Here is a 25,949-nt window from a genome sequence, read left to right on the forward strand (position 1 = left end):
TAGAGACATAGAGCATATAATAAAGAGAAAGAGATCAAATGATAAATAAGTGAATAAATATCATGGGATTAGGGAGTAATAAATGCCAAGAAGAAAAATGAGGTAGTTTCTTTAATCTCTGAAACTTGGAGAAAAAGAAGATATAGAATATATTTGAGACATAACTTTAGCGTTTGTTAAAGACTTGGGGGCTGGTTGCCCTTGGATGAAGAATTGGAAGGTTTGGGTGTGGTATATTAGGGAGAGAGGTTTATACTTCACATACCCTTTTGTGCTGTTTTTTGTTTGTTTGTTTGTTTTTTGACACATGTGAATGTATTGCTTAAAAAAGTAAAACAACAACAACAACAACAACAAAAGCCAAAGAACTGAATCCTTATGAGCTATGGGGGAAATCTTTTTTGATGATATATTTAACTTGCTTTAATCAAATTTGAACTTTTTTGGCCAAGTGTACTCATCTTAATCTATGTGTCCTGTGTCCTAATAATGTTTAGATAATAAAGTTTTTGGCTTTTGGTTTTATCAGTCTTTTCCTTTTGATGTGTACAGGGTTTTTTTTTGGTGTTAATATTTGCATTGCCAAAGCTCAAGTTTACATGTTTTTCTTTAACATGTTTCAAATACCATGAAAAGAAAATCTGCAAATTCTAAACTTCTGCATAAGGACAGCTTGCTTACCGCATGTCTTCCTTAGGATAAGAATTAAAGTTCTTGACATTTTGTCTTATGTGTCTCAACTTTTATTTCAGTTTCAATATGTTTACTTTTAGGTTCCAAACATCAGTTGAACTTGGAGAACTCAAATGAGGTCACTTCTTTTTTCCCTCAAAAACCCCCAGCATGCTAAGCATCTTCACTGATTTTTATCTCTGTTCTTTTCTAGTTGGATGAAAAATCTGACAAACAGTATGCTGAAAATTACACAAGGGTGAGTACATAAATTCCTAAGGGAATTAGATTCTCAAGGTCAATTAAACTTAATTTCTATTGCTGTTTCATTATTTTACTACATTTGAACTGGTGGAGCTACTCTTCCTTTCTTCATCTATTTCCTGTCCTTGACCCCCCAAATTCCTCTGAGGTTGAATCATGTGAAGCACTGGGAAGAGAAAAGACACTGCATTTTATTTCCTTGAATGTCACTTCTTAAGCTTTTGGCTGCTCTTTCGATTTTCATTCCCTAGAATTCGATCCTGAGAAGAAGCCATTAAACACTGAAAATGAAGTGTCTTTAGGAATGGTGGTGACAAACTCTGAAGGTTCCCTCCCCATGCTTAATTTTTTTTTTTTGAGGTAAAATAACCTTTTTCTAAGAGTTGTTTTGGGCTAAAGTCTCTAACTTCTAGAGTATTTTTAGAAAGAAAAAACAGTTAAAAGAAGTAGGTAAAATTTATTTAAATAGTATATTTTATTTAACCCAAATATGTCAATGTAATCTATGTGTAAAAGTATTAATGAGATATTTTACATTATTTTTTTCCATGCAAAGCCTTTGAAATCTGGTTATGTATTTTACAATTAAAAATAAAATCTCAATTTGCACTAGCCATATGTCAGATGCTAAGTAGCCTCACATGGCTAATGGCTGCTGTATGGGACAGCGTAGGTCTGTGTCATTTATTAATCCAATAGTATAATCTCGCATTTAAACTAACTGTGGGACTAGCAGTCTAAATTCATAGTGATATACAATTTGCTCGAGCTGCCAATTTTGTTTCCAGCTCTATCCAAGTATTAGAAAAAGAAAAGATTCTAAAAGAGCAGTTTCAGGAACTCAGTAGGACTGCTCTTTTAGAATCTTTTCAGCATACCAGTTATAAATCCTGAACTGTTTTAAATTAATCTGATGTGCTCACCCCCCCAGTGTTGTTTACAATATAGCAAAGATAAACTTAGAAAACAACTTGCACACAAACTATTTCCTTTGTTATTATGAATTCTAGATTCCAGTAAAGTGTTGAAGTGAACAAAGTTATGCGTAGTATGCCTGGGCCCTTCTCTGGATACCTTCTTCCCGCAGCAGTCTACACTGTCTGCACATTCTCATCCATATCCCACCCCAAGCCCATTTTTAGTTTCTATGGCAAACGTATTTGGAAAGAAAGAAGACTTAGATGTGTCCCCTTCCTCTTTCTCCAGCCTTCATCTCGGAATTCTGCCTCAGCAACAACCCCTCTAAGTGGAAACTCATCCAGACGAGGGAGTGGAGACACCAGCAGCTTAGTAGATCCAGACACCTCATTAAGTGAATTGCGGGTAAACTGCAGTCTTCGGTTTGCTTTTTCAGAACTGTTTTTTGGCTTCTTTGTGGTATAGTATACTGGAACTATTTAACATTTAATGTGGCATAGTAAAAAGAAAAGGACTATGAGTTCTTTAAAAAAAATTGTTAAAGACAGTCAAGAATGTGACTCAGGTCTGAAAGGAAGGAGATTAGTTAATTCATTTTTCTGTTCTGTTTCCTGAACATTTGATGATACTGGAATGAGTTCTGCTAATTTACGGGTGCCAAAAAACTTGTTAACGTATATAAAGTGATTCTCTCAGAAATAGTTGGCCATATTTTAAATGGAAAATATGGATATGCAAGGAATCAGACTCTAGAAATTGTTAGTCTTTTGAGCCATTATGGTATTATTTGGCTGCTTGAATATAGTTATCTCTCAATTTTCCATGATGGGTGTAGTGATATTTGGGATAAGAGAAATACTGGAGTTGAGTCCCCGTCTTATTAACCTTTTTATTTTAAAAGTGAGGACTTTCAAAATGTATTTGAATGTCTGTTTGCTGAACCTGCTATTTTTGAGCAAGGGGGGAAGTATAGTAATAAAAATTGCATTCATTCATTCATTCATTCACTCAACATTTACTGAGCCCTTGGCCCCAGAGATTCAGGCTGTGAAACACACTGTGAACTTCAGGAGTTCACTGTTTCATAGGGAAGACAAACTGATAGAAACCAGGAAAACCAAGTTGTGTGATACTAGGTCATAGCCAGAATAGGGCTATTAAGGCAGTTCAGAGATGGGTCAGCTATTTTGGACTAGGAAAAAAGATAACAAAGGCTTTTCAGAGGAGACACACTCTGAGCTAAGGTATGAAGGAAGAATACAAATGAACCAGGCATAGTTGAAGGGCAAAGCCTTTCTCAGAACTTCAGAGAACCTTGTGGTATAGTACAGTTGCCCTAGGGTAGGATAAGAAGTGAGGAGGAGGGGTGGGTGAGGGGCAGACCAGGAAGTAGTCGTGGCCGAGTCCACAAAGCCTCATGTATGGGAGCCTAGAATGCATTTGGTTTTCCCCTGGCAACTGTGGGATATTAAAAAGGGGAGTTGAGAGTATCTGATTTGCATTCGTAAAGAGTGACCCCAGATTGGAGGAAGCACTGGAGGTGAGGGGAGCAGTACCCTGTGGCTGAATAGTGAAGTCAAAACTGTCATGGAAGAAGATGCAGGAAACTTGCTCTGAAGAGAATACTGTAATTGATTGGTCAATAGCAGAGAGAGATAGGAGGCTAAGAGGTTGTGTTTTCTTTCAAAGATGGGCTTGAATATTATTTTCATTGCTTGACTTGAGCCAGTAGAGAGAGGACAAGAAGGCAAAGGAAGGAGAGGGTGACTGAGGAGCAGAGTGCCTGAGGAATGCCTAGGGTGCAGATGGAGGAGGGCCAAATGTGGAGGTTCCGTGGTGCTGATGCAATGGGGAGGAGGTGGGGACTGGGGTACTGAGTCAGATTGTCGGTGGGCTGGAGCAGGAGTCCGGCTTGAGGTGGGCAGCCTATAAAAGCAGGCCAGTGGTTAGAGGGTGGCGAGGATTGTAGCAGTGGCAGTCAGGAGGAAGGAGAGCTGCATCTGGCTGACATGGCATGACTTTGCAAGTATCACTATTTACCAAGCTCTTACTAAGTACCAGGCATAGGTGCTGGGGGTGCAGAGTTGAGTAAAATAAACTCTTGCCTTCAGTGGAACAGAACACAGGAGGACAAGGCTCTCCAGCCTCACAGCTTAGCTTATGCTTGCTGTTTCCTTTTATTGCTTCTTTAAGAGAATGACTTGACTTGCTTAAAGAAAGTGAGAGTTGTATCCTCACACTCAGCTCCTTGTAGCCCTTCGATGTGCGTTGAATGAATCAATGAGCAGAAGACAGACAAACCTACTAAGGAGGGAATGAAGAGGGTCAGGGGAAGTGTATGTCACTGTCCTTGGAGAATTGGTCCTATCTCTATTGCAGAATGGTACTTAGGGAAAATAACCACAGCAGTTATTTTCTCCTTAAATCAAGTATCTGAGTAGATTGTATGTAGCAGAGTCAGGTATAAGGAAAACTGTATTTTCCATTTAAAATTTGACCTGTTTTATTTTTAAGGATTATGGTCACATTTGGAGCAGGTGCTCTTTTCTCATCATTTAAATGGCATCCTCAGCATAGACTCTCATTTGACATAATGTTTAAAATGTTGGTGTTGAACTTTCTTCCCTTTATTTTCTCCCAAATTATTTGTGGTTGGTAAGCACGTCATTAAAAGGCAACTTTGGTCATATCCATTTATTACAGTTTTAAAAACTTTAAAATTTCCTGCTTATAATTAATTTACTGCATTTTACTAGTTCTAGGTGAAGCATTATGTTAAAAATGATTTGAATGATTTATAACATTTTTAATATTACATGTTATAAATATTATAATTTATACATCTTTTTTCCATATATACCCCCCTTTGCTAAAGCTGTTTCAACACATGTTAATGCCAAGAAAATATTGAACACTTTAGCTGATTACTCCCGACCTTCTCCAGCCCCACATACCCTGACCTGTTTGCCCTCTTCCATGGTTTGGAGTGACAGTTATGCTTGTGTACTTTGATTTCTCTGCTTTTAGTCTGGAATATGCAAAAGTAGTTCACATTTTCATCTGGATCTTTGAGACTTGAGATATGTTTGTGCGTGGTTTTATGCAATGGTTCATTCCTATGTCCTGCAGGATATCTATGACCTTAAGGACCAGATACAGGATGTAGAAGGGAGATACATGCAAGGGCTTAAAGAACTAAAGGTATCAGGGCCCATTCTGCAGCCCAAGCATGCCATATCTGTACGTAGAAGGGTTGGGTAATGTTGGTTTCACAAGTCCTGTTAACCTCAGTGCACAGAGCTTTACTAACAGTGTTTGTCTTTCAAGCATGTGCTTAACCTGCAATGCATAGGAAAGGTGAACTTTCAGTCTCTGCTTATGTCTAAATGTTCAGTATGGTTTTTGGAATATTCAGTAAAAGATATTTATTATATCTTTTGAGTTTTTAAACCTTGTAAAATTCTTGCATGTCCCTTATATCTTAGCCATACAAAATCCAATTGGGCAAACTCTTAAAAAACTCTGAATGTGTGTGTGTGTGTGTGTGTGTGTGTGTGTTGTGTATACCCACACATTTTTTAAAAATTTAAAATTCTTCCATGCTAAATGAGAGAGTATTGCCTATTTCTGTCACCAAATTCAGTCAGTATTAAAAACAGAAGGAAGAAAACATCTACAAGTGTATTATTATAAATACTCCTTTTGGAGGAAGGACCCTGAGGTAGGAGGCCTGTGTTTTTGTTTTGTTTCTTCTTCTTTTCCCTTTTTAAACTATAGGTCAAAAAGAATTAAACAGATTTAGTGCTTTAAAGAATTTGGGGGTAAATTTAAATGGGTCTAAATCTTTTCCAAGCAAGGAAGGCTACCCAGTTTTCAATATTTAAGTGTCCAAGTGAGACAGACAGTTTGGTTGTCCTGGGTTATCCATGCTCTTCCCCATGTTTTATTATGAAGTTCAAACCTAATATGAGGAAACTAAAAGTTTTCCTGAACACGTTCATGTCCCTATCTGAAATAGAAAAATACACATCAGGCCTCTAAAATCACGTAAGTAAGGCATTCAGGAAGGTGATTCAGGATATGCCCAAAGGACGAAGCATAGGCCTAATGGGCAAGGCTTTCATCAGCTTCCCTGGCATGATGTGAAGTAGCCCAGTTAGCAGTCAGAAGCTTCATGTGTATGATTATTGTCCGTAAGGAACTTAGGGTTAAGACTCAGGACCAAAAAGGGTAGGAAGTCCTATGGAGAGTGCCTGTGAAGGTAGTGTGGATGCCGCTGATACAGCAGTGTAAGGCTATCAGTAAACATAGAAGAATTACAGAGGTAGTATGCAGATGTGCTCAGTTAGTTTTAATGTCTCTAAACTTCAAGACATTTGGAAATATCTTGGATCAAGGGAACAAATCCTATATATTAAGTAAATACACTCATACTGAAAATAGGTATCAGGAAAGCAGGCAAGTGATTGAGAGGCATTCTTACTTGCTTTTTATTTTATTATATTTTTTATTTTATTTAAAACATTTTTCCTTTTATTTTAGATCAACTATTTATTACATTCTTTGAAAGATACAGAAGAACAGATTAAATTTATTTGAGACCAAACAGATACAAGATCCCCTTTTTTTAAGAAAAAAGGCAAGACCTAATGTTCCTCACATAAATGATACCATGCTAAGGAAAACTTTAGGAAATACATTAAATATATCCATGTTCAGTGCAAGTTTTAGGCATATCCAGAGTAAAGGAAAAATTACATTGTGATATACAGTGGTGTATCCTGCTTTATTTTTTTCATTTAGAAGAGATGCATTTTATTTATTTTTATGTTTATTTATTTTATTGAACTATAACATACAGTGCTGTATCAGTTTTAGGTATACAACATGATAGAAGAATTTTCTACATTATCCAGTGCTCATCATGATACGTGTACTCTTAATCTCCTTGTCTGTTTCATCCATCCTACCCACACCTCCGTTTTTCCCCCAACCCCCCACCTTTTCATAATTCCTGGTCACCATATAATTGAGCTTGACTTCAGGTTATATTTATCCTTGAAATGACTTTTTTTTTTTTAAGATTTTATTTATTTGACAGAGAGAAATCACAAGTAGGTTAGAGAGGCAGAGAGAGAGAGAGGAGGAAGCAGGCTCCCTGCGGAGCAGAGAGCCCAACATGGGGCTCGATCCTAGGACCGTGGGATCATGACCTGAGCCGAAGGCAGAGGCTTTAACCCACTGAGCCACTCAGGCGCCCCTTGAAATGACTTTTAAGTGGAAGAAAAATTGCTTAAAAAATGGTCTGATCGGTGATCAAGCGCAATGGTGTAAATGTATCCTATTAAAAAAGGATAATGGGTCATGGCTTATGACATTGTTCTTGATTAAATGAGGCAGTCTTTGGGGTGCTTTTCCTCATTTTAGCCTTCATGCGGAACCACCGGGGTTTTGTTAAATCACAGGGTGCCAGACCCTACTCCAGGGTTTTCTCATTCAGTGGGTCTGGGATGTGGCTGAAAATTTGCACGTTTACCCTAATGCTGTTGCTGCTAGTTTATAGAGTCTATGTTGCAAAATCACTGCCTTAGACACATTTAAGTAAAACTAATTCCTAATAGATACCACTATGTAAGCTAGATTGAAATAATTAAAACTATCTTGACTTAAATTTAAAACCATCTTCCATGGTCTGTTGTTCAAAGAAGGTATGTGCCATAACTGCTACATCAAATTTATTGTTAAATAATTGTGTTTTTGCATCTGTTGTGAAACTATCTAAGATTCTGATGTTCATGTAGTTATGTCTCCTCTTCTGTGGGACTGAGCTGTGAGGAAGACTTTTTTTTTTTTTTTAATGCTACTAGCCCCTCTCAGGGGATCAGAATCATTCTAAATTCTCTATTATATTAGGATCCCACTATATTTAAACCATTATACAATGACTTTGCTTCTATTTTTTATTTGGGTTATATTTGTTCCCAGTCATGATATAAATGGTGCCTATTAATACAGCCCTGGTTTATGAAGCATTCTTACTGTGTGTGTATCCTTATGGAGAGACACTTCACGTGTAGAATTTACCCATTTAAAGTGTACACCATTCAAGTGGTTTTTCGCATAGTTACAGTGTTGTACAATCATCACCGCAACCCTGTTTTAGAATGCTTTCATTACCCTAGAAAGAAACCCTGTCCTAATTAGCAGTCATTCCTCACTCTTCCTCTTCCTCTTCCACACCCAGCCCTGGGTAACCACTAATCTATTTTCTGTCTCTGTGGATTTGTCTATTCTGGACATTTCATATAAATGGAATCATATAATATGTAGTCTTTTGTGATTCACTTCAGTTGGTATAATGTTTCCAAGATTCATCCACGTTGTAACAACCTTCCTTCCTTCCTTTCTTCCTTCCTTTCTGTCTCTCTATCTATCTGTCACAACTGGTTACTATTGCAATGTGTGGATTTACTGCATTTTGCTTATATGGCAGTTGATGGACTTTTAGGCTGTTTCCAGTTTTTGGCTGTTATGAAGAATGTTGCTGTGAACATTTGTGTACACATTTTTGTATGGACATACCTTTTCATTTCTCCTAGATAGATACCTAGGAAGACAATCACTGGGTCATAGGGTAACAATATATTTAACATTTTGAGGAACTGTCAAACTGTTTTCCAAAGCAGCTGCAGTATTTTGCATCCTCCCCCAAAATGTATGAGGCTTCTAGTTTTTCCACATCCTCACCAATACTTGTTAATATTGTTTCTGCTTTTTTTTTTTTTTTTAATCATTGCCATCATAGTAAGTCTGACATGGCATCTCGTTGTGGTTTTTATTTTTTTTTTAAGATTTTATTTATTTGACAGAGATCACAAGTAGGCAGAGAGGCAGGCAGAGAGAGAGGGAAGCAGGCTGCCCTCTGAGCAGAGAGCCCGATGTGGGACTTGATCCTAGGACCCTGAGATCACAACCCAAGCTGAAGGCAGAGGCCCAACCCACTGAGCCACCCAGGCACCCCTCTCATTGTGATTCTGATGTGCATTTCTTAATTATTAACAATGTTGTGCCCATCTTCGTGCACGTAGTGGTCATTTGCATATCCTGTTTGGAGAAATTTCTCTTCAGATCCTCACCCATTTTTAAATTGATTTCTTGTGCTTTATATATTTTGGGTACAAGTCCCTAATCAGATATAAGATTTACAAATATTCTCTACCATTGTGTGGGTTGTCTTTTTTTTTTTGGTAATGCTTTCTTGATGGTACTGTTTGTGCCACAGAAGTTTTTAATTTTGATGACGTCTTCCATTGATAGTAGTTTTGGTACTGTATCTAGGAAACCTACTCCTGTCTTCTGCAGGCTCATGAAGATTTAGCGCTATGTTTTCTTTGAAGAATTTTAGAATTTTAGCTCCTGCATTTAGGTCTCTGATCCATTTTGAGGTTATTTTTGTGTACAGTGTGATGTAGGAGTCAACTTTATTCTTTTGCATGTGGATATCCTGCTGTCCCAACACCATTTATTGAAAAACTATTCCTTTCCCATTGAGTTGTTTGGGTACCCTTGTCAAGAGTCAGTTGATCGCAAATGTAAGGGTTTTGGACTGTCATTTCTATATCTTTGATCTTGGTTTGTTGAACATTTACATTAGTATTTTTTAAGTTTATTTTTTCAGTGTTCTCAGATTCATTGTTTACTCACCACACACAGTGTTCTGTGCAATACGTGCAATACGTGCCCTCCATAATATCCACCACCAGGCTCACCAGGCTCTAGCCCCCACTCCAAAACCCTCAGTTTGTTTCTCAGAGTCCACAGTCTGTCATGGTTCACCTCCCCCTCCGATTTCACCTAACTCACTTCTCCTCTCTATCTCCCCATGTTCTCCATGTTATTCCTTATGCTCCACAAATAAGCAAAGCCATACGATAATTGACTCTCTCTGCTTGACTTACTTCACTCAGCATAATCTCCCCCAGTCGCGTCCATGTTGATATAAACATTAGTATTTTTAAAATTTATTTCTAAAAGTAATGAGTTTTTTTAATGTGAAATGCTTTTTCTTTTAAGATTTTATTTATTTGAGTTAGAGTGAGAGAGAGCAAGAGTGAGAGAGAGCACAAGCAGGAGGTAGGGGTAGAAGGAGAGGGAGAAGCAGGCTCTCCACTGAGCAGGGACCCCAATGTGGGATCGCAAGACCCTGGGATCACGACCTGAGCCGAAGGCAGATATTCACCAACTGAGCCACCCAGGTGCTCCAAAATGTTTTTTCTTTTTAGCCTTAAAAACTGTTAGTAGGTAGTAATAATCTACCAAATTAGATAGTAGTAATCAAACCAAATTAGATAGTTATTAAAAAATAGACTTGTTAAGAAAATAGACTTGTAAGCTGTTTTAAGCAGAAAAGTTTGAATTAGATAAAAGTTCAGGCGTTTTGTTATTGCTCTTTTTAAATCATTTTTGTATTGCTTGCTTATGTAAGAATGACCAGAATTTGAATAATTGTTAGAAAAAATGCTTATGCTTTTACATTAGCATTATTATACAGAACAAGAAAGTATTGAAAACAGATGTCTGGAAAGTAGCAAAATTCAAACGAGAATAAAGTTTACTTGTGTGAAGAGAGGTTGTATTTTGTTCTATCATTGCATTCTAAATACCAAACAGCTTGTTGTTAAAAACAAGAGTAACATTTCTGAAAACACTGATGCTTTTTCATTTAATGACTCTTCACAAATATATGTGGTCTGCATACCTTTTCTTCTTTCAGAGGCTGCACTGCTGCTTGATTTTGTCTTCTTGGATAGCAGAGAGCATATAAAGTTTTTATCCTGGCATAATTGGCTTATTATCATCCTCTGTTTCATGTGCATGTTACTAAACCAGGTGTTCCCCAAGCCGCTTGCATTTTGCAAAAATGCATCTTCATGTGTTTGTGCCAGTGCTATATTTCTTGTTATACTGCATATAAACGATGAACATATTTTAGATATCAGGCTGATGGCTGTGACTTTCATTTAGGAGTCTTTGTCCGAAGTGGAAGAAAAATACAAGAAAGCCATGGTTTCCAACGCACAGTTAGACAATGAGAAGAACAATTTGATCTACCAGGTAGACACCCTCAAAGATGTTATTGAAGAACAGGAGGAACAGATGGCAGAATTTTATAGAGAAAATGAAGAAAAATCAAAGGTAATTGTGCATGTTGTATCATCCTTTTCTCTGGGCCAGAAAATTAGAACCTGCCATTTTGGGGATGCTGGGCTTGATGGAAGAGTGCATCATACCTAGAACTGAAGCTTAAGTTGAAATGGATTGATCCATGGAAGTTGACAAACATGAGCTTTCAGGTCTTAAAATATTTTCCTTTTTAAATTTTTATAAAGTCTACTTAATTCTCTTAAGGAAAATCTTTTGGCCTCCTTCATTTTCTGAAGATAGAATATAGCTCAAGTTTTATCTTTATTTGCTATCTCTTAATTGGGATAATTACAGTGAATTATTTATTTCTTCCTGTTTTAACTGGCTGGAATGCCACAAAGCTCTGAAGACTTTCAGTGAGATGGTTCACTTTTTTCTTTTCTATAATTTTTCAAGATAGTCTGTTTTCTAAATGATGGGAGAGAAGTTTTTAACCAGTTATTTAAAAACAGCAGGATGGAGACATAGGTCAGAAGTCAACAAATGTTTTCTTTAGAGGTTTGTAAGTTACATTGTTAAAATGTGCAGATGGAAAATAAAAGGCACTGTACAAGGTTCAGATTTGCCCTTTGACAACTGCAGAAAACAAATTGGGTTCTCTTATTGGATTTGGACTTTTTAAAGTGTTAATGTCAGTCTGAGCAGAGGACAAAAGGGTAGTACTGCCAAAAAAATGAATTGTGACTACGTTGCAAAAATAAAAAGCCCAGAAAACAATTTAGGAAGTACATTGGTGTGTTGTTAGAAACATCAGTAATCTGAAGGGAGAAAAGCTGTTAATACAACCTTAAAGGGACTGGTGTTAATAAATGGGGATTTTTTTTCCTTGAGGACTGAAAATGCTCATTCCAGTCTGTTTTGGTCAGATTTAAAAAGTGGAAGTGTTTGTCAAGGGCTTCAGGGAAGAAAGGATGAATAGACAGAATATAGAGGGTTTTTAGGGCAGTGATCATATTCTGAATGATACTATATGAGTGAATACATTATTTTTGTCAAAACCCATAGAATATATAATCCCAAGAGTGAGCCTTAATGTAAACTGTGGACTTTGGGTAATAATGGTATGTCAGTGTGGGCTCAGCACACATAACAAGTCAGCCAAGACTTGGCTGCTCAACTGGCTGAGCCACCCCAGTGCCCCTATAGATACTGCCTCATGCAGTAGAATATTCACTTTCAGAGACCTACAGAGAGGTCAGGCACGCAGGTATTTTTTATTATAGCTCAGAAGGAAAGGGTAGAGAAGGACCATTCAATTATAACAACAATGGTATTAATACAATTTTTCAAAAGGTCTTCAGTGCTTCCTGCTGAGATTATAATACCACATCTTAAATATTGTCTCTATACCTACTCTGGGGACGAATGAATGCCTGATTAGGGATGTCTCAAGTATAGTATTTTCTTTTTTTTAAAGATTTTATTTATTTATTTGACAGAGACACAGCGAGAAAGGGAACACAAGCAGGGGGATTTGGAGAGGGAGAAGCAGGCTTCCTGCTGGGCAGGGCGCCTGATACAGGGCTTGATCCCAGGACTCTGGGATCATGACCTGAGCCAAAGGCAGATGCTTAACGACTGAGCCACCCAGGTGCCCCAAGTATAGTATTTTCTTAATAGCTATTTATTTTAGTAGCGGATTCTTTTTCTTTTCCTTTTTTAAAAGCTTGTCTGAGATTTTAAAGACATGCTTTATTAGAGTTTTTATTTTATTATTAATTTATTTATTTATTTTAAAGATTTTATTTATTTATTTGACAGAGATCACAAGTAGATAGAGAGGCAGGCAGAGAGAGAGGGGTAAGCAGGCTCCCTGCTAAGCAGAGAGCCCGACGGGGGGCTTAATCCCAGAACCCCCTAGATCATGACCTGAGCCGAAGGTAGAGGGCTTAACCCACTGAGTCGCCCAGGTGCCCCTAGAGTTTTTAAAAATACGGAAAATAGCAGACTATTCTGAAGCCTCCTAAAGCCATCATCTACCCCCAGTCATCAATCCGTGGCCAGTTTTGTCCATCTACTTCCCCCACTCCTATTCTTTGAGGTAAGACCTCACTAACTCATATTTTTTAAAGAAGATTTTTATTTATTTATTTATTTATTTATTTGAGAGAGTGAGAGAGAGTGAGCACAAACCAGGAAGGAGCAGAGGGAGAGGGAGAAGCTGACGCCTGCTGAGCAGTGAGCCCAATGTAGGGCTCGATCCTGGGACTCCAGGATCATGACCTGAGCCGAAGGCAGATGCTTAACCAACTGAGCCACCCAGGCACCCCTCAGTACCTCATATTTAAAAAGAGTTTAGATAAGACTCTCTAAACGATAGAAAAAAATCTAAAAAATTAAGAATAATTCCTTCATACTACATATCCAACCATTGTTAAAATTTCAGTTGTCTCAAATGTCCTAAGTGGTTTTCTTTTTTACACTTAAAAGCAAAAACAACAACAACAAAAAACCAAACCAAACCAAACCAAACCAAACCAAAAAAACCAGAAAAAACCCTTGAGGATCCAGGTAAGTTTCATAAGTTGAAATTAGTTGTCATGTCTTTTAAGTTTCTTTGTGTTTATAGCTTTCCCTTCATCTCTCTCTCTCTCTCTTTTTTTTTTCCCCTCCCTTGCAATTTGTGTGTCAAAGACACTGGATTGCTTGTCTTAACAGTTTCCAACAGCCTTAGAGATTTTGCTGTTTCATCCCTGTGGTGTCTTTATTGTGTTCCCTTTTCCTCTGTCTTTTCTGTAAACAGGTAATGAGGTTTAGAGGCTTAACCAAACAAAGGTGCAGCATTTTTGCTAAGTCTGCTTCACGGGTTATGGGTTATCATCTGGCAGGATGCCTTGATGTGAGGCTCACTCTTTTTACAGTGCTGTTGCTAGATGCTTTGATTTGTTAGTTGATCAGGGGTTGGAAAATGGGATATACTAATTTTATCATTACTGTTTTTTATTTCTTGAATTATTTTAAAATGGATTGGAGATAAAATTTACGTACCATCTACGTCATCCATTTAAAAGTACAATTCAGGGGCTTTTATATATTCACATTATGTGCAGCCATCCCAGTTAGTTCTAGAGTACTGTGGTTGTGTCAGAAAGAGGCCCTGTATCCTTTAGCTGTCATTGCTCTGTCTCCTGCCCCCTCAGCCCTCAGTAACTCGTCTGCTTTCTGTCTCTGTAGTAATTTCCCCATTCTAAACTTACAGTCGGTGGAGTCACAGAATAGGAGGTTGGCTTTTTAGACTGGCTTCTTTTATTTAGCTTAACTATTTTGGATGTTCATCTGTATTGTAGTGTGGGTCGCTACCTCATTACTTTTTATGGCCCAATACTCTCCCATTCAGTGGGTATACCACATTTTGTTTTTCATTTGTGTGCTGATGCACGTGCTGTGATGAATAATGCGTCTGTAAACATTGGTGTATATATCTTTGTGTGGACGTATGTTGTCCTTTCTGTTAAGTGTGTACCTGGGAAGGGAGTTAGTTGCTGGATCATATGGCAGCACTATATTGAACCATTAGAGGAATGCCAGGCCATTTTCCACAGTGGCTGCACCATTTCACGTTCCCACCAGCAGTGTATGTGAGTTCTGATTTCACCACACCCTCACCAACACTTACTATTGTCTGACTTTTTTTCTTTTTACAGCCTTCCTAGCAGCTGTGGTTTTGGTTTGCATTTTCCTGAATACTAATAATTATGGGTATATCTTCATATGCTTCATATATCTCCCTTAGAGAAATAGCTATTCAGATCTTTTGCCTATTTTATTTTTTATTACTATTTTTTAAAGATTTTATTTTATTTTATTATTTTTTTGAGAGAAAGAGAGTGAGAGAGAGAGTGCTAGCAGGAGGAGGAACAGAGGGCAAGGGAGAAGCAGACCCCCTACTGAGCAGGGAGCCTGATATGGGACTCCATCCCAGGACCTGAGATCATGCTCTGAGCTGAAGGCAGACACTTAACTGACTGAACCATCCAGGTGGCTCTCTTTTTTGCCTATTTTAAAATTAGATTTTTAAAATTATTATTGGTTGCAAGAGTTTATATATTCTAGCCACAAGTTCCTTATCAGATACAACTTAAAAATTTTTTTAAAAATATCATTATGAAGTCAAGAATACCAGCATTTGATGATTTGAATTCATGTTAGCTTTTATTTTTAAAAATTTTTATTTTATTTTATTTTTTAAAAGATTTTATTTATCTGACAGAGAGAAATAAAGTGAGAGAGGGAACATAAGCAGGGAGAGTGGGAGAGGGAGAAGCAGGCTACCTGCTGAGCAAGGAGCCCCATGTGGAACTCTATCCCAGGACCCTGAGATCGTGACCTGAGCTGAAGGCAGATGCTTAATGACTGAGCCACCCAGGCACCCCTAGCTTTTAGTCTTCTGATTTTCAGATTGTTCAACCTTTAAGTAATATGAATGTGTTCAGGTTGATTTCCAAGTAATTTTGACATGTTTGTTTGTTTGTTTGTTTGTTTTTGGATAAATTCTGTCTAGCACAAGAAAGTGTTCCAGGCTCATCTGGTACATTTCCTGCTCCAAACCTAGAGCTGTTTGTCCAAGGAGCCTTGGTTCTTTTAGTGGGGCGGTATGGGTGCTGGAGAGCTCTTGCCACCGAGATCATCACTGTTTATAAAGGCCTTCTTAGTGGGTGTATCAGGGAAATATTTATGTGGGGTACTTTTTTGTTTTTAAAGTCAAAATGTATTATGAGTTTATTCTGGTAGTTCTAGTTCACGTTCAGGACTCTGGCATTTTTCCTTATGCTGTTTTAACATATGTATATCTCCGTTTTCCCACTGCTAGTTCTCAAAGTCACTGGGGATGATAGTAATTATGTTATATTCTGTTCTCTTTGCTCTATCCCACAGTGCTCAGAATAGCAATACCAATGTCGCCACAAATGATATCATTACTGAAAATAGTTAAAAGTTTTTTGTTTTGTTCTGGTTGGTTGTTATTTTGCTGCTAGACTATGTGTAGTCCAACCATTGTTTTTAAAAGTTACTCAAAATAGTTTCTGTGTACTTGTGCTGCTAACTGGATATATAATTAGACTCAGTGCATTTTATTTTCAATACTTAGGAATTGCTTTAAATTTTTTTTGTTTATTTATTTTAAAAAAGATCTTATTTATTTATTTGACAAAGAGTGAGAGACAAAAGCAGGTAGAGCAGCAGAGGGAGAGGGAGAAGCAGGATCCCCACTAAGCAGGGGGCCCAATGCACGGCTTGAACCCAGGACTCTGGGATCATGACCTGAGCGGAAGGCAGTTGCTTAACCAGTTGAGCCACACAGGCGCCCCACTTTAAAAATGTTTATCTTTAGATTATTTTTTGCTTTTAATTATGATAAAAAGTATAACAGTTTACCATCTTACCCGTTTTAAGGTGTTACAGCTCACACAGTTCAGTGGTATCAAGTATATTCACATTGTTGTGCAATGGGAACTTTCTCATCTTGCAGAACTCTGTACTCATTAAATAACAATTCCTGCCCTCCCACCCAACTCTTGGCAAACATCATTCTACTTTCTCTCTCTCTGAGTTTGGCTACTCTAGGGATCTCATAGAAGTGAAATTATATAGTTTTTGACTTTTTGTGACTGTCTTATTGCACTTCATATAATGCTTTCAAGGTTTATCCATATTGTGTTGTAGTGTGCATCAGAATTTCCTTCCTGAATAATATTCCGGTGTATGTATATACCACATTTTGTATATCTGATCATTTGTCTGTGGACACTTGGTTGCTTCCCATCGGGAATTGCTTTTTGAATTTAATTGTGTTTTATAATGAATAAGATACTTACGTATATCTGAAGTCAAATGAACAAAGAAAATATATCAAAGAAGTCAATCTTCCATCTCTGTTCATCCCTGTTTCTTGAAGGGATTTTTTAATTAAATGCTTTAGCCTTCCATTTTTTAACTTAAGATAGATATATTTTGCTATTTGAAAAAATATATATACAAATATATATATACAAAATCCCCCCTTTCTTAGAAGATAGTAGCACACAATAAATACTAGTCCACACCTTGCTCTTTATCGCCTTGTGACTGTGGGTCTTCTTCGTTCTTTGGCATTACTACATCGGGATCCCGTGGTGTGCATGTGCTGTAGTTTGTTCCACCAGCTCCTGATTAATAGGCATCAGAATTGTTTACAGTCTTTTGCTGTTAAAAATAGTCCTGCAAAAATGATGTACCTTATAAGTCTTTTTGCATTTTTGCCTGGAGAGCTAGGGGAGTCATCAAACTGGGTTCATTGGGTCAAAAGGCCTGGTCATTCTGCTGGATACTGTGATTCCCCTTTGTAGTAGTTATACCATTTTGGATTCCTACTAAAATGTACGAGAGGGCCTATTTCCTTCCGATATTTTCCTGAATATGTTGTCAAGTTTTTGGACTTCGACTTGTGTTTAAGTGAGACCTACAGTTTTAATTTATTGTTCTTTTAATATGATCTTTTTTTTTTTAAGATTTTATTTATTTATCTGACAGAGAGATCACAGGTAGGCAGAGAGGTAGGGAAAGAGGGAGGAGAGGAAGCAGACTCCCTGCTGAGCAGAGAGCTGATGCGGGACTCAATCCCAGGACCCTGAGATCATGACCCGAGCCCACCCAGGTGCCCCTATGATCATCTTTTTATATTTAGAGTGATTTCTGTTTCTTTTTCTGTGAACTGTTCATTTCTTTAGACTATTTTTCTATATAGTTTTATTTTTTTCTTTTTGATTTTAGAGGCTCTATATAGAGAGACAGTAACCTTTTTTTTCTGATACAAGTTGCAGTTTATTTTCTTGTAGCTTATCATTTGTGTTTTTACTTTGCTTAGAGTGCCTTTTGCCATTCAAAAGTTTCTATATAGTCTAACTTATTACCCCTTTCCCTTCCTTGCTGGTGGATTTTTAGGTCATTTTTTAGTAACAATTTTTCCTATTCTTTGGTTATCATTTTTTTCTCTAGTAACTGTACCCTTCTTTCCTTTTCTCTTTTTTTCTCCCTTCTTTCCATACACTGCCAATCCATTTGAAATTCGTCCTGGTGTATACTGTGAGGTGTGCTTCCAATTTCCTTTTTCCATTTGGATATCCAGTTATTCCAGCCTCACTAACATAAATCTCTTATTTTTTCTGATTGATTGGAGATGATCATTTTGCTTTGTTTTTGCTTTAAATATTTGCATGTGTAACTGGGTGTATTTCTGGATTTTCTCATCTGCTCCTTTCATCTGTATTTATTTATTTATTTATTTATTTATTAAAATAAAGTCTTTTTTTTTTTTTTTAAGATTTTTATTTATTTGTTAGAGAGAGAGAGAGAGGAGAGAGAGATACAGAGCGCAAGCACAGGCAGACAGAGTGGCAGGCTAGAGGCAGAGGGAGAAGCAGGCTCCCTGCCGAGCAAGGAGCCGGATGTGGGACTCGATCCCAGGACGCTGGGATCATGACCTGAGCCGAAGGCAGCCGCTTAACCAACTGAGCCACCCAGGCGTCCCTCATCTGTATTTATAAGCCCTTACAAACATTGTTTTAATTATATAGGCCTTATGTTTAGTAAGGCTAGCTTTCTTCTCTACCAGTATTTTTTTTTTTTTCTGGCTGTTTTTTCTTCCAAATAAACTTTATAATCAATTTTTCAAGTTCTGATGAGAAAAAAAGGCTTAGTGGTATTTTTATTTGGAAAGCATTAAATGTATAGATTAATTTGGGGGAGAACTGACATTTTTATGATACTAAGTCTTCTTATCCAAGATAATATGCCTTTCTATTTAGTCCTACTTCCCTGTCCCTCAGGAATATTTTATATGATTTTCCTCATATTGATTTTGGGTATTTCTTATAAGTTTATACATGTAGTTTTAAATTTTTATTTTTTGATATTGTGTTTATTGTATTTTCTCTATATTTTATTTATATTTATGAAGATTATTGGATTTTATATATTAATTTTATAACATGTTACTTTATTAAGTCTTCTCATTGTTCTCAGTAATTCTGCCATTAATTAGTCTGGGTTTTCTAGATATATACTCCTAGGAGATGAAAAATATTAATTTTCTGAACCTTTCCATAGAAACAGAATTTTTCTAAGTTACTATGCTTGGGAAGTCCAAGTGTGTTTCTGGAGGTCAGTCTTAGCCCCTCGGTATTAGTGCATTGTAGATGTGCCAGTTTGTTGTGTGCTTTTAGCTGTATAAGCTGTATCATTTGTTTATTAACAGGAGTTAGAAAGGCAGAAACATATGTGTAGTGTGCTGCAGCATAAGATGGATGAACTTAAAGAAGGCCTTCGACAGAGAGATGAGCTCATTGAGGTATGTGCGTGAACTGTGGAAATACTTAATTTTGAACAAAATGCATTGAATGGGACTGTGGGGTGTGTGTTGGGAGGGAAGGGAGTTACAATGCCACAGTTTCCTTGTCTCTTCATCTTAGCTGTACCATAAAATTTCACACACATGAAACATAAAGTCAGGCTTAAAAAATTAATGCTACCAACTTTATAAACATTTCCCCTTGTATTAGCAAAAGCTTTTGTAATTATCTTTTATTCCTAAGCACATTCTTTGCTAAAGATATCTTAGGAAATGGGCAAAAGGAAAAAATTATGAGTACCATTATTCTTTGGAATATAGTGAATGCTGTCTGCTGGGGCAGGATTCTTAGGGAATAAGACGTTTGATTTTCTCTGAGGTAGATCTGTTTCTGAGGTGGCTAAAGGAAAAGCACTAGTCAAGACAGACAGCTTCTATGAAAAACCCGAGGTGGGCAGGTTATGCTGGTGGAGGAACCCTGAGTGCCTCAGTGTTGGCAGCATCCTGAGGAATGTGAAGCAGTGGTGTCCACCAAGAAATCTTTGAAAGCATTTATTGTACTTTTGTTCCTGTTACCTTGTGAGTAACAAGATAACTCACTTTAAATGTGGCTTTTCCTTTTGAGGTTTTTCCTAGTGTTTTTTAAGTATTCTGGGAAGGGATCCTGTCCACTGGCATGGTGTGATTATCAAAGGTTTCTTTTTTTTTAAAAGATTTTATTTATTTATTTGACAGACAGATTACAAGTAAACGGAGAGGCAGGCAGAGAGAGAGGAGGAAGCAGGCTGGGATCATGACCTGAGCCGAAGGCAGAGGTTTTAATCCACTGAGCCACCCAGGTGCCCCTCAAAGGTTTCTTATGTTACCTTAGTGTTGATGACAGGGGAGTGCTTTTAGGAAGGCCAGCTCTTAGGGATCCCTGGGAGATGTCTCCTGCACCACACTCATCCACATTCCTGTTGCTCAGGACGTTCCCTGCCCCCACTCATCCCCACTTGGTTCCCCTCCCTCTTCCTATGGACCTGCCCCACTTAAATCTCTCACCCTGTAAATAACTTTAAAAAAACCATTTAATAGAGGAAAAGAAATGACTACTTTTCTATTTGTAGATTTGTGTTAACTTTTCTTCATTCTTGAGAATGATTGAATTCAATGTAGCCTGGCAGATTGAGTTTGTGAATGCTAAATGTGGACACAGATAACCCTTTGAAAATATCAGATTACATGTGAAGTTAGTTGTCCTTGTTTTTCCATTTTTGGCATGAAGCATATTATCTAAGTTTTGTGTCCTCCTGGTATTTAAAAATAATGTGAATTCCTCTCCTTTTTTGTCCTTTTGTGTTTTTTGTGTCTATATTCCAACCGCTTGTGATTTTTTTCTAATTAAGATATATACTTTTCCCCACTTTTGATTTCAGAAGAATAATAAAGCTGCTTTGCCAGCTGCTTCTCAAATTCAGTACCTTAAGTTAGAATTGGTTAAGTGTTTTAGCTTTTAATTTGATGATAGTGCTTAAGAGAAATTGTAATGCTTGATTCCCATAACTTGTCACTGTGGTTTCTTTAAAGAAAGCCGAGGGTGCTGTATACGAACTTTAAAGACTTTAGTTTTAGGAGTTTTTATGTTTAGAAGTAACATCTCTTAGATGTTAATACCCCTGTGTATGTATAACTGAAAAACATTGAATACGAGAAAATAATGCTTTTTGGTCTTTCATGGTAAAGTAGATTAAGAAATGTATATGTAGGAAAGGTAGGAGATGGTAATTTACCAATAATTCTTAAAAGAAAACCTGTTAATATTCAAGTGTATAGATTGAATCTCGTTGCCTAAAGAGAATAGTTGCTTAAGAATGGATACATGCTGAATTCTGGTTTTTCTAAAAAACTGAACTAAACTAAAAATACGACTGTTCCTTCGAATTCATGATATTCTTGCTGTGGTAGGTTCTACTAACAAATTTGAAATGATTAAGTTCAGATGTTTTGTATTTTTTAGTTCTACTTAAGAAAATAAAGTTTATAACTATAGCTTGCTCTCTCATAAGCAAAATTTCCCTCTCTAGAAATGTAAGTTGCTCTATGTTTGGAAAAAAGGCAGTTATCAGAGGAAGAACACATATGTGGAGTTGCTTGTACACAGAAGCCCTAACTGACTTGCTGCCGCAGGGCTGTGCTCCCAGTAGTTCTTCCCACTTCCCTTGTGGCAAGCCAGCAGAAGTCCTGTCGCCAAGACACTGGATGTCATCTCCTTCGCAAGCAGCTCTTTTCCTGTTCAGCGCAGCTTTCTTTCTCCCTTCGTTAAGTTTCTTTATCAGCTTTACTTTTAATTCTGTTTTCCTCCATCTGATCCCCTCCGTTTTTTCTTTCTGTTCTTTTATTACTTCTCTCCCCACTTCCTCTGCAGGAGAATCAACGAATGCAGCAGAAAATAGACATCGTAACAAAAGAGGTGTTTGACCTCCAGGAGACACTCCTGTGGAAAGATAAAAATATTAGGGTATGAAATAAAATTGGGCTTTGGTCTGAAGCTCATTGATGAGGAATAGACCAATATAATTTAAGTTAGAGATTCCTAAAAATCTGTCCTTTTGGTTATTTTTGAGCATTTATACACTGAAATGGGAATAGGCAGAAGACAGAAAAAAACTTCCAGGGAAAAACGTGATAGTATATCTGGAAAGAACTCTTCTTGCTAGCAGGACTCTGGGCTTGTGAAACCTACAAAGTAGGAACTTTCTAGGGAAGTTTATTTCCCCAGGATTCTCATCGAGAAGCAACCACAGGATTTAATTCAAACTCTGTGGGTAATCAGATATCCTTACATTGCAAGAAGTTTGGATGAGAAACAAGAGAACAGTGAGTGGGGGGTGGAGGACAAGTAATTAGCATCCCATAAATCCTTGGTGAATAAAATAGGAAGAGATTAACATCAATTTAGTTACGGAAGTGGATAGGAATGTAAGATTTGCCACAGTTGCCAAACCATGACGTCATCTCTAATTATAACCTATGACTCCCCAAAGCGTTGGGTGGGGGTGGTGCCCAGAGAAGGAAAGTCTTCAGTGGTTTTTTGCTAAGCCCTTTAGATAGATTCCAAGCGTATGGAGGCTGGAAAAATTCCCACCAGTTCATCCCGTGTCACCCTTGACATGTGCCCCACCTCATGCTGTGAACTCTATTCTGCACTGGGGGTGCCACACAGCCATAGCTGCCAGACGCTTACCTTGTCAGGGAAGGGCTATGGTGGAGGGAGCAGAGAGAGGGAAGAAAGCCCTTGTCTTGAGAACACAGAAAGTTTTGTTCTGCTTGAGGTCAGGTGGCGTAGGGAAAAGTTGGCAAAGATCCCCAAGAACACCTATGATAGACATGCCTGGATGAGCAGTCCTCTGGATCATAACCTTCATTGTTGATGGGGGGAGTTCTTTTATCCAGTTCTTTTCATACATCTAAGGACATAGCCTCCCCCCTTTTTTTAAATTAAAGATTTTCTTTATTTGTTTGAGAGAGCAAGAGTGCTCGAGCTTGGGTGGGGCTTGTTAGAGGGAGAGGGAGAAACAGCCCCCACAGAGCAGGGAGCCCTACTCACTGCATCCCAGGAACCCCAAATGATGACCTGAGTGGAAGACAGATGTTTAACTGACTGAGCCACCCAGGCGCCCACCGCCCCCATTCTCTTATTAATAAACACATGGGAAACAAAATTATTTCTTAAGAGTTTTTAATATTTAAAGTACTGAGTTTCTAAAATTCTAAAAGCTAGAAGAGCCTTCTGGAATATAACTTAAGAGTTTTGAAATTCTGATTGTGAGCTACTAAACTTATTTACATTTTTACTTGGGGAATTTAAAATGAGATATGAAAAAATGTATGGCACAAAGTAGGTAATTTGTAAAGGTTAGTTAGTCTGGTCACTATCTAGAATGGTCTTTTAGGACCTTCACATAATTTTTTGTAGCACAGATCTGTAGGTCCATGATTTCTATTTTATATAATTATCTCAGTATTTAAACCAATTATTTTGGATCAGCTATAGGAAAACTCCAAACCACTCAGTCCAATAAAATAGCTATTCAAAATAAAACAAAAATTTATTTTCTACCAAAAAGATGTGCTCATAGTTAAGACAGATTACTTGACTTTTAAATATTCATGGCATTATTGAATGAGCAAGTGGCTATCTTCTTTCTGTATGGTATATAATAATGTGTTCCTTTGGCTTTTTTAAAAAACTAAACTTAAATTTTTTTTTTTTAAATCTGTGGTGGGGCATGTGTCAGAATGGCCTTCCTTTTTAAGGCCAAATGATAGTTCATTGTATGTGTGTACCACATTTTGTTTATCCATTCATTGGGTGATGGACACTTAGTTTGCTTCCCCCTTTTGGCTCTTGTGGTAATGCTGCTGTGCACATGAGTTTGCAGCTACCTCTTTGTGGTCCTGCTTTCTTTACTTTGGGTTGATAGCCAGGAGTAGAATCGCTGTGTAATATGGTAATAGTATGTTTAAGTTTTTTAAGGAGTAGTGAGACTGTCTTCCACAGCAACCGTACCATTTTCCATTCTTATCAGCACTGCACAAGGGTTCTCTTACCAACACTTGTTTCCGGTTTTTCTGATAACCATCCTAATGTGGTCCTCCCACGACTTGCACAAGATACATTTTCAATATAGTCAGTGACTTCCTCATGTATCACTTGTTTCTAGCTTCATTTTCAAGATTTAAAGTTAGTGACTTAATAAAGGAACATGGTCGTCATTCTCATGTTAGAGTTTAGTTTTCTTTGGTTTTCCTCCATTGATCCTTGTGGTCATGCTTGTAGTCCTAAGGCGGTTCCAAGTGCCAGTTGGCTATGTATGGAATAAGCACATACATGGGACTGGTGTATCTGGATAGCCCTGTGTGAGGCTCCATCCCATTCTAAGATATTCTGGCCCCATGCAATTATATGGAGAAATAACCTGTTGTCCCCAGAGTTCATCCTGTTATACATATCTTTCAGGCTTCCTGACACTAGAATTTGAGGTTAGTTCAGGGGTAAAGAATTATTTAGATCTCCACAGGCATGTAGTTTTTATCCTAAGTGGGGGGAAAATTCTACTATGAGAGCTATTACTGAATGCAAACACAGGGTAGCAGTTTTACGCTCAGGTGCTGCAGAGGATTTCAGATCAGCGAGAGTACATTTGCTCCAATTAGAAGGTATTTCAGTAGCCCTCAAACTTTGTGGTGAAATGGGAGAACTTAAAGGATGTATTTTATTTTCCCATCCATAATTATGGGAAAATAAAGTTAAGTCCCAAAGTAAAGATAAAATCCATTGCTGTAATACGTAGGAAGAGGAACCAATGGCATGTACTAGCATTTGCTAGAATTTCTAGTTTAAGATTGGTCTGTTCCTAAGAGCATCTAGTGGTGGTGGTTATGTAGAGCATGTTGTGGCAGTGATCACTGACCTGGTTGTATGCGGTGATGCATGGCGAAACTATGCACGCAGATACCAATAACCCACAAATATCTAAGCCCTGGAGATCAAGTGTCTGCCAACAGATGGGAAAGTATTGCTTGTGCTTTTTTGTCCTGAGCTTAACATTTGTTATTAATGCAGTGGAGTGGTAATAGTAGCTTGAAGTGTTAGGATAAACGCCTAAATGATTAATATGAAGGCAGACTCAAGACACGCCATATGGTGTGAATGTAAATTGGCTGAAAGGAAATTAGATATTGTTGTTGCAGTTTGGGTAAGTATGGTGTAGGGCTACTTAGAGGCTTCTTTTCCAGCGCATCTGGGATGACAGTAAGGAAACAGAATTGTGGCCTTCTTGGGGCCGTGATAGAGAAAAAGTATGCAAAGGCTTTGAAACCAAAAAGAACTAGATTTACTTTATGGCTTTGGCACTTACTGCGACTTTGGGGCCCCCCCCCAAAAAAATGTATATATATAAAACTTCTGAGCTTCAATTTTCTGATCTGTGAAATGGGGATAAGACAAGTACAGGACATAGAAGGGAGAAATAATATATTAGGGCAAAATTACATGTCTCTGTAGCAGTGCCTGTTGTACAGTTGGAGCCTCATGGTTGGTGGCTGCCAGCTTCTCTTGTCGTAAGATCAGAATGATTTAGATCACTGTCCACTTACTCAGCAGTCAGTAATGAAGCCATTGGCTCATTTCTAACCCCATAAACTGAGAGGAAAGGTACCTGCTGTAGTTTAACTTCTTGGCCTGTTGGGGCTGTTGGCAGAACATATTAAATACAGGAACACTGATGTAGTGAAAGGTTTTTTCAGAATAGTCCAGCTGTCAGGTATCTGCATGGGCTGCTTGCCTGGGGTATGTTTTGAATTCTGGGTTATTGCCTCCATAGAACAGATTCGTTCTGTCACTGATAACCTGGGTGTGTGCCTGCTTCTGCCCTGTTGGCCTCAGCACTGACAGTTGTGATTCAGGCAGTGGTGGGGGTGATCCAAGTGGAAAGAAAGTGCTGGGCTTTTCCTCAGCGCTTCCTGGGAGTCGCGCATGGCAGCAGTGCTTATGCTGTGTACGTGTTGTCCCTTCTGTTTT

General features: G+C 37.9%; 1 protein-coding gene across 33 annotated transcripts in view; it reads left to right on the plus strand.

Annotated features, from left to right (window-relative positions):
* The window catches only part of LRRFIP2 (LRR binding FLII interacting protein 2), a 107,617-nt gene that overhangs the window by 69,273 nt on the left and 12,395 nt on the right, over positions 1–25,949 (plus strand). For 21 of the 33 annotated variants that reach the window (XM_032356043.1, XM_032356255.1, XM_032356337.1 and 18 more), the window contains 6 exons: positions 887–931; positions 2,143–2,259; positions 4,984–5,094; positions 10,879–11,049; positions 19,292–19,384; positions 21,792–21,884. In XM_032356043.1, coding sequence (XP_032211934.1) covers positions 887–931; positions 2,143–2,259; positions 4,984–5,094; positions 10,879–11,049; positions 19,292–19,384; positions 21,792–21,884 — 630 coding nt within the window. The remainder of the gene's footprint in view (positions 1–886; positions 932–2,142; positions 2,260–4,983; positions 5,095–10,878; positions 11,050–19,291; positions 19,385–21,791; positions 21,885–25,949) is intronic. The other 12 variants (XM_032356495.1, XM_032357357.1, XM_032358122.1 and 9 more) reach the window with 5 other exon arrangements.

This window comes from Mustela erminea, chromosome 1 (genome assembly GCF_009829155.1).
Source record: "Mustela erminea isolate mMusErm1 chromosome 1, mMusErm1.Pri, whole genome shotgun sequence".
In the NCBI taxonomy this organism is placed as follows: Eukaryota; Metazoa; Chordata; class Mammalia; order Carnivora; family Mustelidae; genus Mustela; species Mustela erminea.